We start from the raw sequence: 16,972 nt of genomic DNA on the forward strand, positions 1-16,972 counted from the left end.
GACAGTGATTCAGTGCAAGGCAGACAGACAGACAGTGACTCAGTGCAAGACAGACAGGCAGACAGACAGTGACTCAGTGCAAGACAGACAGGCAGACAGACAGTGACTCAGTGCAAGACAGACAGGCAGACAGACAGTGACTCAGTGCAAGACAGACAGTGACTCAGCGCAAGACAGACAGACAGTGACTCAGTGCAAGACAGACAGGCAGACAGACAGACAGTGACTCAGTGCAAGACAGACAGGCAGACAGTGACTCAGTGCAAGACAGACAGACAGAGACTCAGTGCAAGACAGACAGACAGACAGACAGTGACTCAGTGCAAGACACTTGCACTGAGTCACTGTCTTTCTTGCACTGAGTCACTGTCTGTCTTGCACTGAGTCACTGTCTGTCTTGCACTGAGTCACTGTCTATCTCACTGTCTGTCTTGCACTGAGACAGACAGACAGACACTTATTTTTGTCCAGTTCATATCACTATTTTGGATGCATGTAAAACTACCTTCATTACCTGGAGTTTGGGGCCTCTCCTCCTTGATCTTGTCCTTTACTTCCAGCAGCACCTCTGTCTGCTCCAGTTTGGGCGTGAGGACAGTGCTGTCAGGCTCCAGTATGTCTGACTTGCTCTCAGAGCTCTCTGGGTCCAGAGGGAACTCAAGTTTGATCTGTGACACTCCAGCCACACGTGGGGACAGTGGTGGCTCAGGCTGGGGCCTGGGGACTGAGAAGGATGGGGGCAGAGTATATGTAGCATCAACAGTGGGGAGTGTGTGTTCGCTTAAAGTGCTCTCTGCTTCGGCAGGCCCCTCGAAGGCCGCTTCAGGTTCTACGTCGTACTGCTCCAACGGCCCTGTGAATGGTCCTTCTGGTGCTTTGTCTTTACCGAAGTCTTCCAGAGGACCATCCACTGGGTCCTCCTCCTGGGAATCCATGGGCAATATCTCCAAGGGTTCTTCAGCCTGTCCCTCTAGAAGCCCCTCCTCCACTAGCCCTAAGGGCGTGTCCCTTTCTAAAGTCTCTTCTCCTGGCCTCTCTAGAGCCACCTGACATGACTCCACTGGAGAGCCCATTCCCATCCCATAGCAGGGCTCCTCTTGGAGAGTGTCCTCGCATGGTATACATGAGGTGTCCAGGCCCTGCTCCAGCCCCACCAGACTAGGACTGTCCACAGACATCTCCTCTTTGTCAAACTCAAAGGACACATCCCTCTCTGCCTCCCTCTCGTCGGGGCTAGGCACGTGGGCGACAGTGTCAGAGTCACTCAACTTCTCCTCTGGCTGCTCGACATCACCCTGGTTGTGGTGGTGGGGGTGCAAGGTCATATGGGACAGCGACAGGTGCGGAGGGGGGGTGTAGGAAGGAAGGGGGCTGGCGGAGAGGTTTGTGTGCTCTGCAGCAGGCTCCTCCTCGCTCACGTCAATGTTCTTGAACAGCATGAAACTGGAGGGCAGCGGCTCCCCTGGGTCGCTCCGGGATGAGGGTATACCTAGGCAGTCGTCAAGCACTCCCCCTGCTCCGTCCTCCCTTCCCCCGTCTCCTGGCTGCTCCTCTGTGTCCAGGAACTCTGTATCAAGGGCTGGTGCCCCCAGGATGGGGTCGGCCTCGTTGAACATGCCCACGACATCTGCTGTGCCTGTGTGGTCAGTGCTCTCCCAGGGCGCCTGCAGCTCCTGTTCCAGCTCCAGCAAGGGGGCCATAAGGCCATTCTCTTCCGAGGAGCCCACCAGCACGTCGCTACGCAGCTTGCCTGAGATGATCGGGTCCATGTCGGCCGACTGCTCGCTGGTCAGCTCCCTCTGCACACCATACGAGTTGAGCATGCTCTGGCCGCCCTGCGCTGAGTTGAAGGGGAACCCGTTGAAGGCCTCCTTGGTAGACTTGCCATGGAGGGAATCTGAGGCCAGGCCCTCATGCTGCAGTGATGCCAGTTCCAATGACTCATCCAGAGGGGGGCAAACCAGGAAGCCCTCCCTTGGCCCAGACACCATACCTAGGCTGCCACCGGGGCCCGTGCCCACTATCTCTGGCGGGTGACCGTGGACGTTCGGGTGAGAATGGAAGTGGATCGAAGAGGGGATGGCTTGGTGACCGTACTCCGGCGGCTGGGGAGAGTGGCATTGGCCGAGGCCTGTCTCATAGATGCAGCAGGGGTGGTGGTGCGGTGAGGGGGCCATGCCTGCGTGGTGCACACTGGGTTGGTATCCCTGGTGATTCTCCTTCTGGACGTAGTTGCGGTGGGCCTCCAGGAAAGATAGCTGCGGGTCGTTAAGGATGTAGTAGTCAGTGCGGCTGAGGCCGTGGCGGGCCGCTCCAATCAGGAGGTCGCGGTCGTGCTTGCCACACTCCCACCACACAGGCAGGTAGAGGCTGGGCCGACACAGCTGCAGTCGCGGGCCCAGCAGTGGGTGGCGCAGCACCTGCTCCCTGACCTTGCGCAGCAGCTCGATACGGTAGAGGGTACGTGCTGCTCGCTCCTCTGTGATGGGCTCCACAAACAGGTTGTGGTCCAGAGGCCCTGACAGACAGATGGACGGCTTACTTTCGTATAAACAGTATAATTAAAATCACACCATTGCAATGTCACTACTACAGTATAAATAATACTAATCATGTCAAATCTAACACCATGCTTTTCAAAGCGCAGCTAAAATAAGCTAAATAGTGAACTATCCCTTTAAGACACATTCCTTTGGCAGAGACGATTGTTAAAGGCTGAGTAAGTCATTTTAGAAGGTTGCAGGACGCATTACTAACCAACAGTTGCAAATCCCAATAAAAATACGTAATACGTAATTACTTTCCTTGCTTTGTCTAACTACACTATCTTGAATATAGTAAATACGTTTTGTGGTTCAGAGTGCAGTATTTATTTAGTTTCATAAAACAAAAGTACGCAAGCAAGTTTCTCACTGGCTTTAGTCAGAGGGAGCAAGAGGCAAGTGCAGGGTGGTTGCCAAGAAACACGTGCCACGGAAGGGAGGCAACGTCAGTATAGCACTACAAATCCAATGACTCCATGCTAGATTGGGGACGAACAATTAGCGTGAAAATTTGTCCCTTTCAGCCCGAGTGGTGCAGTGGTCTAAGGCATTGCATCTCAGTGCTAGAGGGGTCACTACAGACCAGGCTATTCCAGGCTGTATCACTACCGGCCGTGATTGGGAGTCCCATAGGGCGGTGCACAATTAGCCCTGCGTCTTCCGGTTTGGGTTTGGCCAGGATAGGCAGTCATTGTAAAATAAATATTTGTTCTTAATTAACTGGCTTGCCTAGTTAAATAAAAGGTTTAAAAAAGCCCATTTCCAGTTTGCTTAATTTTTTGTGCAGTGCGAACCCAACTGAGACCAGGTACACTTGTCATTATCCCCACACCACTAGACTACTGCAACAACATAAACCCTCACATTGATGCCACAAAAGAGAGAATGTGTGTAGTTTCTGGATATTGATTAGCGATGGTCAAGGACGCACAGAAATTCCAAAGTGTGGAGTTTTTAGTTCAGATTATTTGTTTATAATATAGGTGATCATACACTTGGAGGCAGGCCCACCCACTGGGGAACCAGTCCCAGCCAACCAGAATTGAGTTTTTCCCCACAAAAGACCTTTATTACAAACAGAAATACTCCTCAGCACTTTACATGTTGCATTTATATTTTTGTTCAGTGTACATTATGGCATTCCCTAGGGTGACAAATTCTGGTAACTTTCCAAAAATTGGTTGGAGGATTCCTAATTTCCGGGTATTCCCTTGTTATTGCACCTTTAAGGGCAAGCTCTCAAGCTCCTCCTGTTGAGTCGTTACCTTCGTCCTTCCTGGGGGGCAATCTGCAGGCGGTGCGGCACATGGACACAAAGCTACTGAAGTATCTCTCCAGGCTCTCGTCGGTCTTCCTCTCCAACCGGGCAAAGGAGCGGAAAGGACTCCAGTCGAATGCTTTCTTCTCCGGGTCGTACACCACACCGAACGACGACACGGTGCGGTAGAAATCTGCTTGCTCACGCCGTGTCCACCTGCTCACAAAAACACAGGCCTACCATTAACCTTTGATCAGGGGGGCATGCACTGACATGTGACTGCAGTACACGGAAGCCACAAGTCAGTTGTGGGTATCATACACAAAAGAAGTCTGGTTCCAGTAAATCATTTCCCCATTGAAGTCAAATATCTTAATCCAAATAATGTTACATTAGGTCTTTGACATGCACCATATTTTAGGGGCATAGACAATGAACCAGTCCAATTCCTTCTCTAGCCTCTTGAAGGATATGTTTTGTGAAAGGTAAATAGTGATAGTTCCACCAAGCTTATTGGAGAGCTAGCAGGACACATCCTCGTATTGATATAACCATGCCTTACATATCGGTGAACATAGAGGGGGGGAAGGAGCTCGGAACCGAAAGGGAACGGGACCGAGCAGCACATAACGTAGGGGATCAATGGCATCACCCACCTTTGCTCTGACGTCATCACCCACCTTCTCTGCCACTCCAGGAAGAGAGGGTCAGGTTCGGCGGCGGCCACCGTGCAACGCCTAATCTCCTCCCCCAGCTGCCAAGACATCGTCCCCAGGCCTGCCCCCAGCCCTTCAGGTAGCAGGAAGTCGTGGCGCAGCGGCTCGCGCCGCATGAAGCGCTGGTAGGCCGTGATGAGGCGACGTAGCCTGGCCGTAAGGGCAGGGCCGGCCGGCCACAGAGGGCGACCCTTTAGCTCCATGCCCTCCTGGCCAAAGGTCTCCTGGACCATCTCCACTGAGAGTGTGTCTGCAAAGTAACAGCATCAGATCTATGCTTGTTAATCATATGCTTTTTATGACAAATTCTTACAATTAGGTGAAAATATATATTTTTGACAAAATTACATTACCTTCCTCGTAGAATAACCCACAGGAACACTTGCAGAAAATGAACTAGGTGGAACTTGGAGTTCGCAAAACCACTATAATCTTATGCACTCACAGATTCTCCAGTTTGTAAGGTGTTTTATGCAAAAATGCAAGCTGAAAGGTAGATGAACACTCACCTTGACCAACACTGTCATGCTTGTCCATTGCATCATTACTGGAGCTGGTTTCATCCTTTTGGAGCAAAAATAGACGATACAACATCACAACTCAACCTTTTTAGATATTAAATAATTGAATCCTTCATTTTCATTTAGCCGAGTCACTCAAGAGTCCATACCTTATTATCAACCTTTTCCACTCCTCCCTCCTCCTGATTGCATTCAGGATCGTCTTTCACATCCTCACTTTTGCAAGCACTAAACATTAACAATCAAGATAAAGACCACACATTTAAATCACTTTCTCCATCACCAGACTCAGCATGACCACTCAGGATTTATTAATATATTTGGGGGAACTAGATCTAGTTATTGCTGATACATTCAATTTTGGGGCTTAAAGCCATTGGTTGACATTCACATTTGTACACAGCACCTGAGATTTGGTACTGTGGATATTACTGTATGCTGTTTTTTTGGGGTCAATCCTTTAAAATGAGACTTGTGCCCTACGGTAAGGCGGGGGGTGGTTTCTTGCCTGTCAGTGAGGTCAGCCACCACCTCTCCTCCACTCTGCTCAGCTGAGAGCGCCGTGACGTCAGGCATGCCCACCCGCTCCAAGAAGCATAGCTCTGAGTCGGCCCGCATGGCATTGTATCGCTCATACCCTGAGGACACACACCAGGAGCCAGGGTTACTGAGCGCAGATGGTGATGATGGAAGTGGCTTTAGACTTAAATGTACTATCAATTTCAAATGTATGATCAATTAATCAATGACCAATAACTGATATATGGTAGGCCATTAATTACCAATCCTGATCCAAGATTTACAGAGCGAGCTACAGGCTTAAAACCTGACTCGGCTAATCGACTGATCAGCAGGACTTGGGTTAGTTGATTCAGGTGTTTTAGTGCTGGAACCAAACTTGCACACCCTGAAATTCTCTAGGACCAAGGTTGATGTAAGATCCTTTGGAATTGATCAAATGAGGGCCTTGATAAGCAGGAGACCCCAGACTAAAGGATTACCGTGTTTGTGCACTCCTAAGAGGAGAGACTTATCCGCCTCTGCATCCCACCAGCCTGCTGGGATCTCGATGTAGTCAATATCAGGGAGTGCCACCTCCAGTTTACTGCACAGATTACACATACAAACAAATCAGCCATTTACTTTGGGCTGGTTTCCCGCACAATATTCTCCTACTTCTGGATTAAAAAGCATGCTCAATGGAGAATCTGCAATGAAAGTGCTTTTGAGTACATGAATAGGCATCATCTGGGTTAAAGGAACTAGCCCTTCATGTATCAACAAGTTCATCAGTGTATATAGGAAGTGGCATGATTAATGGGTGCCCTCATGGTGCCCACTCTGTACCTGGCATGGATGCCCTCCAGGGACTGAGCAGCAGTTTCTCCCAGGACCTCCGCCTTGAGGTAGTACAGCATCCTCACCCTCAGAAGTACCCTTGGCACAACACAACACATGGACCACTCGTCGTTCTGTTATTGGACACAGCAACTGTTTTACCAGGTGCAAAGTTTACACCAGTTTTTACAGGAAGCTAAAACATAAAACTTTTTAAAAAAAAGAGCAAATGCAAAGTAAATCTAGCATAAAACTCCCTTGGCTTCAGCAATTCAAATCATCATTTCAAACAATCTAGATTTTGTACGTTTGTTTTCAAGCTCGACTTTGTAGATTTAACAACCTTAGGAATCCTATTAGTCAGTGGAGAACATGACGAGGTTCACCAACAACTGAAGGTGAATTGTGAGTAATGGGGACTCACTTGTTGCAGTGCTGCTTGAGGTGTTTCTTGTAGCTGTCGTCCTGTAGCACTACCTCTGGGTTGCAGTTGACAAGCCAGTCTGCATGCTTCATCTCGGGCACGCTCAGCTGGTTCTTTAGCTTCTTACCCTTGCGTCCCCTGGGCACTGGGGCGGACAGGCCTGCTTGTGGAAAGATATTGTTTGAGCAATACCAAGCAATCATCGTACATCAAGCAATCATCAGTAGCACACCAGTCCACATTAAAGCACATATTTGGGGATCAGAGTTGGAGCTATGGCTACAGTTATTTGGAGTCATCAAAGCACTCAAATTAACAAAAGGTGAGGATTGCTTTTTTTTTTTTTTTTTTTTTTTGTTTTACTTCATTGTTAAGTGATAGATAGAGTCGATACAAGATGTAGTACAAGATGCTGAGCAAGGGTTCAAGCCCCCAGGGGCCATTCAGTCAGGAATCTGCTTTATAGACCACAATGAGAAACGCTGGCACTACGAGTTGCTTTTTAGATCTTGATTATTAATTTGAGTGTTGTCAACATAACTAGCCATTTTGCCAGTCCTCTTTCCTCCATACGGCCATATGAGTGAATGGCAGCTTGTTTGGAGGGGATGTAAGTGAATCTCTCACCAGAATGGTTCTGCAGGTCTTGTTTATGGCCATCCTTGGCAGGTGTGATGAGGTCCCAGATAAAGCTCTTGATCTTGTCATCGCCCATGTAGTGACGCACACAGTAGACCAGTAGTGCCCGGCAAAGCACCTCCATGTCATGCTCAGCCAGTTGCCACTTGAAGCACCCGTGGGTTAGGATGTCCTTCCAGCGACCCCAGCTGTGTGGACACACAGAGAGATGGAGCGGGTGGCATGAGCACAGATACACCACAAAAAAGTGTCAAGAGTTGCTGGGATACAATAAATAAATCTGTACTCTAATGTAGCCTACTGCAGTAGGCTCTCATCGAGTCCCCACCTCCCCTTGAATACCCCCAGCCAGTGTCACATACAGTTGCAGCCAAACATATTGGCACCCTTGCACTTTTCTTAAAGAATTCCATATTTCTTCTAAAAAAAAGTTTCAAAAATTGCTTACAATTTTACTTTTGAAAATGAAGACAAATGGACAACATTACTGGCACCCCGGAGCTAGTACCTGGCTGCAGAGCCTGCGTTTCTGGCCCACTTTTAAGCAGCAAACTTCTCTAATTCATCAATGTTTGAGGGGTGCCCTTCACCAACTGCTGTTTTCAGCTCTTGCCATAGGTTATGGATGTGATTCAGATCTGGACTCTTTGCTGGTCACTGAAGAACAGTCCAGTGCTTCTTCTTGAACCATTCAAGTGTGCTTCTGACGTGTGTTTAGTTTGTTTTGTCCTGCTAGAAGACCAACCTTCAACATAGACCTAGTTTTTGGACACTGGGCAGAACATTGCACTCCAAAAAACATTTATAATCTGCAGATATCATGAGGTCTTGTAGACTTTCAAGGCCCCCAGTACGAGAGGCAGCAAAGCAACCCCACAGCATTATCGAACTTCCCCATGTTTGATTGTAGGGAGGGTGTTCATTTCTTTGAAAGCTTACATTTGGTTGTTGGTTATAGGAAGAACCCACAAATGAAGGAGAAGATATATCCTGATTGAACTTCTCAAAACCCACCTAAACAAGCCTAAATCCTGGGAAAAAATGTATGTGGACCAATGAAACATAATTAGAGCTCTTTGGCAATACAGATCAGCTGCCGATGACCAAATGAAGCATTCAATAAAAATAACACCCTCCCTACAATCAAATATGGGGAAGTTTGATAATGCTCGTGAGTGGTGAGGAGTTGACTCAAAAGAGAGAAAGACAATAGTTGAACAGTTTTGAACAAATTAATTTCTTTAAAAAATGAAGCAAGAGGGCGGCAGCTATATTTCGTTGTATTTCTTATTTTACTTTCACTTAGCTAGCGAAAGCAGCTAGTTTAGTCTACTCAAGCACCCGGCTCAAACATAGAGGGATGTTAGCTAGCTGGCTATCCAACACAGGAACTCTTCCAAGGTAAGCTTAGGGGCCTGCAGGTGTAACTGCTAAACTGCTTGCTGACTGTACTGCAAGATTGTAGTGGGTTTACTAACGCGTTAGCTACTAGAACTATGTAGACTATGATGTTAACTAATAATGGTGACAACTATGTAGGCTGTGTGTAGTGGTTAGCGGTATTTTTGCCTGGTCACAGACCGTTGGTGTGCACTGAAGTCCGCAAGTGAAGGGAAAAGGTGAGCGGAGAGCTCATAGATGCGAGAAGGAATTATAGCAACAACGATCAAAGTGATCATGCTGTTTGTATGACTGCTATGAAAGTTTGCGTGTGATCCGAGGTGTATTCATTCCACCGATTCTGTTTAAGAATGTTTCTTCAAACAGAAGCAAACGGAACGAAGCGGGGATAAACATACCTGAATTTATCCAATAGAAACTCGTTTGCAACTATTGGACTAATGATTACGCCCTAGATCAGTTGTATGCAGGCAAGAGTGTGCAAGGCGTTATTGAATGTGTCACTTTCTGTCAACTTAATTTCACACATTTCGACATCTGCACCTATGTTCTAAACTTTCATTCATAGGCTAGGTTGTAGCAACCTCATAATGGGTATAAGGAAAATTTGAGTATCATGTAGTAGCCTAAACCTGTTGATGTTACATTGAGCTTGGTGAATGGAATACGAATGACAGTCATCCAATATGCTGTAATAGAAATAAGGCCATTCTCATTAAAAATAATAGTCTTCCCTCATCTTAAACGGCACCGACCACCAATGCTATGGACAGATCTGAAAACAGCAGTTGGTGGAGGGAACCCCTCAAACATTGAAGAATTACAGCAGTTTTCTGCTGAAGAGTGGGCCAAATTGCAGCACAATCATTGATGGCTACAAGAAGTGTTTGTCTGCAAATATCTTGGGCAAAGGCTGTGTACTAGCTTCAGGGTGTCAATAATTTTTCCCATTTCTTTATTTTTCTAACTTAAGGTCAAATAAAATATAATTGTTTCTGCAATGTTTAAAATCCCCTAACAAGGTGTGGAGACCAAACTTTCAACTTTTCAACTTATTTTAGAAGATGTCGCCATTTTGATCTCCATATCAAATCATTTCGGGGTAACGATTAAGTACTGAGCGGGGAGGGGAAAACTGAAAACGACCCATTATTGGCAGTGGTTTGGAACACTCTTTTCTATGGGTCAAAACTCTATCCCACCAAAACAGGCTGAAATTTCAGGTGTTCTTTTCTAACAGCTCTTACAATAAAAGAGCTGGAAAAAACTGATAAAACACACACAAAAAATCACGTTTTGGACTGCACTGGGCCTTTAAAAATAAGTGCAGGGGTGCCAATATATTTGGCAGGGACTGTATTTGATGTATTCCACAACTAGCACACCTGATTCAACGAATGAGGGGCTTGGTGATTAGTTGACCAATTGAATCAGTTGTGCTAGTCCCGGAATATGTCAAATAAATGGTACTGACTGGGGGTTACTCAACACTGGCCCACTAACTCCGCGGTAGCAAGTAAGAGTGCTGACTAAGGTACAATTTGAGGGTACTTAAGCCAGTGAGAAAGCACTTACATTTCACAATAATAATGAATAATAATAATAATTATTATTATTATTATTATGATTATTATTACAGTATGGCCCAATGAAAGTGTGACTGGGGAATGTTAGATGTGATAAAATAACCCGAATATGAGCAGGTTCTTCTCGACGCGGAAGCATTCGGCGCGGAGGTAGCGTCTGTTCCTCTCGCTGAAGCGGCGGGTGCGACAGGGCCTCTCTTCTGAGTCGCTGTCCAGCTCAGAGAACTCCATCAGCTCGTCGTCTTCGAACGAGTTGTAGTGACGAGTCTGCTTCCTCACACGAGGTGTATCAATCACCAGGCTCTCCTGTGAGGGAGAGGGGGTGGTAGTTCATATTCAGGTTTTACTCCAGGTTTTATGGACACACAGTTCATCTAGCCATACAGACATTATATGAACCCATGCACAGCACAGTACACACACCCCAAACACATGCCATACTGTGTACGGATGCCAAACAAATCCATGCGCAGAAAAGTCAAGATGTAGGCCTATACATAAGTGTACACAAACTGCTAAAACCACATACTCAGGCCCCAAAAAACGTACATTACTAACATACAGTTGAAGTTGGAAGATTACATATACTTAGGTTGGAGTCATTGAAACTCGTCTTTCAACCACTCCATAAATTTCTTGTTAAAAAACTATAGTTTTGGCAAGTCGGTTAAGACATCGGCTTTGTGGATGACAAGTCATTTTTCCAACAATTGTTTACAGACAGATTATTTCACTTATCATTCACTGTATCACAATTTCAGTGGGTCAGAATTTTACATACACTAAGTTGACTGTGCATTTATACAGCTTGGAATTTTCCAGAAAATGATGTCATGGCTTTAGAAGCTTCTGATTGACTCAAATGATGTCAATTAGCCTATTGGAGGTGTACAAGTGGACGTGTTTCAAGGCCTACCTTCAAACTCAGTGCCTCCTTGCTTGACATCATGGGGAAATCAAAAGAAATCAGCCAAGACCTCATAAAAAACATTGTAGACCTCCACAAGTCTGGTTCATCCTTGGGAGCAAATTCCAAACGCCTGAAGGTACCAAGTTAATCTGTACAAACAATAGTGAGCACGTATAAACACCATGGGACCACCCAGCCGTCATACCGCTCTGGAAGGAGACGTATTCTGTCTCCTAGAGATGAACATACTTTGGTGCAAAAAGTGCAAATCAATCCCAGAACAACAGCAAAGGACCCTGTGAAGATGCTGGAGGAAACAGGTAAAAAAGTATCTATATCCACAGTAAAACCAATCCTATATCGACATAACCTGAAAGGCGGCTCAGCAAGGAAGAAGCAACTGTTCCAAAACCGCCATAAAAAAGCCAGACTATGGTTTGCAACTGCACATGGGGACAAAGATCGTACTTTTTGGAGAAATGTCCTCTGGTCTGATGAAACAAAAATAGAACTGTTTGGCCATAATGACCATCTGGAAGAAAAGGGAAAAAGGAGGCAAAAGGGAGATGCTTGCAAGCCGAAGAATGAGGGTGGCAGCATCAGATTGCGGGGGTGCTTTGCTGCAGGAGGGACTGGTGCACTTCACAAAATAGAAAATGATTTGGATATAATTGAAGCAACATCTCAAGACATCAGTCAGGAGGTTAAAACTTGGTCGCAAATGGGTCTCCCAAATGGACTATGACCCCAAGCATACTTCCAAAGTTGTGGCAAAATGGCTTAAGGACAACAAAGTCAAGGTATGGAGTGGCCATCACAAAGCTCTGACCTCAATCATGTAGAACATTTTTGGGCAGAACTGAAAAAGCGGGTGCGAGCAAGGCGGCCTACAAACCTGACTCAGTTACACCAGCTCTGTCAGGAGGAATGGGCCAACTTATTGTGGGAAGCTTGTGGAAGGATACCCAAAACATTTGACGCAAGTTAAACAATTTAAAGGAAATTCTACCAAATACTAATTGAGTGTATCTAAACTTCTGACCCACTGGGAATGTGATGAAAGAATAAATAAATCATAATAATTCTCTATTATTATTCTGTCATTTCACATTCTTAAAATGAAGGGGTGATCCTAACTGACCTAAAACAGGGAATTTTTACTAGGATTAAATAATTGGAATTGTGAAAAACAGTATAAATGTATTTGGCTTAGGTGTACGTAAACTTCCGACGTCAACTGTACACACACACACCCCTCTCTGGGGCACAAAATACATACGCAGCACACTAACACACACACACACACACACACACAGCAAGCTGTAATACACACCACACAGAATTAATTCAACTGCAGCCTCTCCTCCTCCCTCTGCTTCGCATGCTGCTTTTTCCTCACTCATTAATGCAACACATCTCTTCGACAGAGTGACGAGTGCCAGATATTTAAACTGTTTTGCAAGGCCTCTTCCCCCTTCTTTTCTAGCCCGCATTCGAAGTGATCTGCAGGGACATGCGGGACCGGATATTTCTGGAGTCCCTCCAACACCATGGAGCTGGTTATCCCTAGTCAGGGATAACCGGTAGCCCCATAGTGCCCTTCCTTAGTTCCCCTCCCTTCCCCTTACCTTCTCTGCTTTGGAGTCAATCTCCAGCTCTGTTATTTTGGCCCATTTCTGCCAGAAGTTGGGATCGTCCAGGGAAATGTCAGTTCTGTTTCCAGAAGACACAAAGCTGGCCTGGATATGACAAGGAAAACAAAAGCGTGCACACACATCAACCTGACTGGATCTATGCAAGTAACATACACAGATGTGCTGAGAAAGCTGTTAAGGCGTGAAATCAGACGTTGGTGAGAGTTGCATCTCCCTTTCACCACCCACTCAGGGGAAACTGAAACTTGTGGTGACTGGCTAACATGTCATTCTTCCGATAGTTACAGACTACCTGGATTGTGATAGTTTTAGGATTAAGGTTTAATCTATAAGGGAGGGGTAGAGTTTACCTTGGCAAAGGTAAAACCCTTGACACTCAAACTTAAATTTCCTCATTGTAGTTGAGCACAATGTAATCAAATCTCAAACCATCACCATCCAGCAAAGTAAAAGACTAAGGTTGAAGGGTAAGGTTTATAATTGAGTTACCCTTGGCAAATGTGGAGCTCTGTCAGGATAGTGATGGTCGAGATATGGGTCAGGGGTTAATGGTTTGAGGTGTAAGGGTTTACCTTGGCGAAGATGGAGCCCTTGCCCTCTGTCTGGATGGTGATGTTCTGGGTATTAGTCAGGGGTTAGAGGTCAGAGGTATAAAGGTTGGGGTTGCCTACCGTCTTGATATTGACAGTCTGGATATTAGGGTCAGGGGTTAAGAGGTCAGGGATATAAGGATCAGTGTTAACCTTGGCGAAGGTGGAGCCCTTGCCCTCTGTCTCGATGGTGATAGTTTGGGTGCGGCGCTGCAAGATCTGGTCGATGTCCTCCTCGCAAAACTTGGAGCCCTCGTCCTCCTCATCCATCAGTGCGCCATACGCCCCCTTTCTCAGCAGGTCCTCCACCTCAATCTTGGTCATCTGCTGCGCCTTTAGGACACCATGCACCCCCCCCCGTTAGTTGGCAGCCATAGCAACAGCTCTCAGATCAGCTGGACCCAATTACAGATCAGGCTTGGGGTCAATTCCATTTCAATTCAGTCATTTAACTGAGCTAAACTCAAATACTCCTTAATGCTTTTCAATTACAAAAAGTGGAATAGGAACTGGTACTTTGTTTAGTCCCTGAATAGAATACTTAATTAAATGGTTAAAAGTTTTATAAAAAAAGTGTGTAGGTGTACAAAACCCCCCTTAGCATGACCACTGACAACTATTTGTGTTGTACTGCTAAACCGGCAACAAAAGCATTGAGAGGGAGTGTGGATGGCCATAGAAATCTCAAAGATTACTCTGTGAAGGTGATACACAAGTGAGCTACACATTTTTATTCATAAATTATAATATAATCTCTATACACTTCTACATGAATGTGAATGCTACCATGATTACACATAATCCTGAATACATCGTGAATAATGATGAGTGAAAAAGTTAGGCCCACAAAAATCACCCCCCTGAAAAAAAAAAAAAGTCTTATTGTAATAGTGAGAGGTTAACATGTCTTGGGGGTATGATATTTGTGCATCTAACTTTCTCACTCATCATTATTCACGATTCATTTAGGATTATCCGTAATCATGTTAGCATCCACATGAATGTAGAAGTGTTTATAAACATTGTAATTTTATTGACATTTAAAAGTGACTCCAAAATGACAAATTATTTACCATTACTCTATATTGGGCACAAAATAACCTGAAACAAATAAAACAAAAAGCAAACGTTGTACTACTTTAATACCAGTGGTGGAAAAAGTACCCAATTGTCATACTTGAGTAAAAGTAAAAAATAACTTAATAGAAAGTAAAAGTCGCCCAGAAAAATACTACTTGAGAAAAAGTTTTAAAGTATTTGGTTAAAAATATTCATAATTTCACATTCCTTATGTTAAACAAACCAGACAGCACGATTTTCTTGTTTTTAAAATTTACGGATAGCCAGGGGCACACTCCAACACTCAGACATAATTTACAAACTAAGCATTTGTGCCAGATAAGAGGCAGTAGGGATGACCATGGGATGTTTTCGATGTGTGTGAATTGGACCATTTTCCTGTCCTGCAAAGCATTCGAAATGTATCTTTTGGGTGTCAGGGAAAACGTATGGAGTAAAGAGTACACTACATTTAGGAATGTAGTGAAATAAAAGTAGTCAAAAATATAAATAGTAAAGTACAGATACTAACTATTTTGCCATTTTTTCAGGGATGCAAACTGGTGAGGGCGCACTGAAATATGCAAAACAATTCTGCTGGGGGGAAATGCAGGTTAACTAATTAAACAACTAAGAATATGATCTACAGTCATGGCCAAAAGTTTTGAGACTGACACAAATATTAATTTTCACAGTCTGCTGCCTCAGTTTGTATGGTGTATTTGCATATACTCCAGAATGTTATGAAGAGTGATCAGATGAATTGTAATTAATTGAAAAGTCCCTCTTTGTTATGCAAATGAACTGAATCCCCAAAAAACATTTCCACTGCATTTCAGCCCTGCCACAAAAGAACCAGCTGACATGTCAGTGATTCTCTCGTTAACACAGGTGTGAGTGTTGACGAGGACAAGGCTGGAGATCACTCTGTCATGCTGATTGAGTTTGAATAACAGACTTGAAGCTTCAAAAGGAGGGTGGTGCTTGGAATCATTGTTCTTCATCTGTAAATCATGGTTACCTGCAAGGAAACACATGCCGTCATCATTGCTATGCACAAAAAGGGCTTCACAGGCAAGGATATTGCTGCCAGTAAGATTGCACCTAAATCATCCATTTATCGGATCATCAAGATCTTCAAGGAGAGCAGTTCAATTGTTGTGAAGAAGGCTCCAGGGCGCCCAAGAAAGTCCAGCAAGCGCCACGACCATCTCCTAAAGTGTATTCAGCTGCGGGATGGGGCACCACCAGTACAGAGCTTGCTCAGGAATGGCAGCAGGCAGGTGTGAGTACATCTGCACGCACAGTGAGGTGAAGAATTTTGGAGGATGTCCTGGTGTCAAGAAGGATAGCAAAGAAGCCACTTCTCTCCAGGAAAAACATCAGGGACAGACTGATGTTCTGCAAAAGGTACAGGGATTGGACTGCTGAGGAATGGGGTAAAGTCATTTTCTCTGATGAATCCCCTTTCCGATTGTTTGGGTCATCCGGAAAAAAACAAGGTGAGCGCTACCATCAGTCCTGTGTCATGCCAACAGTAAAGCATCCTGAGACCATTCATGTGTGGGGTTGCTTCTCAGCCAAGGGAGTGGGCTCACTCACAATTTTACCTAAGCACACAGCCATGAATAAAGAATGGTACCAACACATCCTCAGAGCAACTTCTCCTAACCATCCAGGAACAGTTTGGTGACGAGCAATGCATTTTCCAGCGACTTGCCATAAGGCAAAAGTGATAACTAAGTGGCTTAGGGAACAAAACATCGATATTTTGTTCCATGGCCAGGAAACTCCCCAGATCTTAATCCCATTGAGAACTTGTGGTCAATCCTCAAGAGGCGGGTGGCCAAACAAAAACCCACAAATTCTGACAAACACCAAGCATTGATTATGCAAGAATGGGCTGCCTTCAAACAGGATGTGGCCCAGAAGTTAATTGACAGCATGCCAGGGTGGATTGCAGAGGTCTTGATAAAGAAGGGTCAACACTGCAAATATTGACTCTTTACATCAACTTCATGTAATTGTCAATAAAAGCCTTTCACACTTATGAAATGCTTGTAATTATACTTCAGTATTCCATAGTAACATCTGACACAAATATCTAAAGACACTGAAGCAGCAAACTTTGCGAAAATTTATATTTGTGTCATTCTCAAAACTTTTGGCCACAACTGTACATGGTCAGTCTCTGTGTGTAAAATAAAGTGGTTAATGTGAACCTAACACACAGCTAAAAATGTCTTGAGAAAAAAAACAATACACTAATATTGCAGTTAGCCATAACAGCCTTTATAATAGAACGCGTGTGACCACACACACATACACATCT

The 16,972-nt window shown here is 45.0% G+C and overlaps 1 protein-coding gene across 2 annotated transcripts in view; it reads right to left on the bottom strand.

Moving 5' to 3' along the window:
• Positions 1 to 16,972, bottom strand: part of LOC139413195 (chromodomain-helicase-DNA-binding protein 6-like) — a 98,305-nt gene that overhangs the window by 16,199 nt on the left and 65,134 nt on the right. The window contains exons 20-32 of one of the 2 annotated variants that reach the window (XM_071160297.1): positions 13,735 to 13,914; positions 12,965 to 13,075; positions 10,530 to 10,732; positions 7,428 to 7,627; positions 6,801 to 6,960; positions 6,386 to 6,475; positions 6,040 to 6,143; positions 5,547 to 5,676; positions 5,188 to 5,266; positions 5,027 to 5,081; positions 4,458 to 4,767; positions 3,809 to 4,017; positions 506 to 2,518 (exon numbers count right to left, since the gene is read on the bottom strand). In XM_071160297.1, coding sequence (XP_071016398.1) covers positions 506 to 2,518; positions 3,809 to 4,017; positions 4,458 to 4,767; positions 5,027 to 5,081; positions 5,188 to 5,266; positions 5,547 to 5,676; positions 6,040 to 6,143; positions 6,386 to 6,475; positions 6,801 to 6,960; positions 7,428 to 7,627; positions 10,530 to 10,732; positions 12,965 to 13,075; positions 13,735 to 13,914 — 3,844 coding nt within the window. The remainder of the gene's footprint in view (positions 1 to 505; positions 2,519 to 3,808; positions 4,018 to 4,457; positions 4,768 to 5,026; positions 5,082 to 5,187; positions 5,267 to 5,546; positions 5,677 to 6,039; positions 6,144 to 6,385; positions 6,476 to 6,800; positions 6,961 to 7,427; positions 7,628 to 10,529; positions 10,733 to 12,964; positions 13,076 to 13,734; positions 13,915 to 16,972) is intronic. The other variant, XM_071160295.1, reaches the window with a different exon arrangement.

Source organism: Oncorhynchus clarkii, chromosome 7 (assembly GCF_045791955.1).
Source record: "Oncorhynchus clarkii lewisi isolate Uvic-CL-2024 chromosome 7, UVic_Ocla_1.0, whole genome shotgun sequence".
Taxonomy (NCBI): domain Eukaryota; kingdom Metazoa; phylum Chordata; class Actinopteri; order Salmoniformes; family Salmonidae; genus Oncorhynchus; species Oncorhynchus clarkii.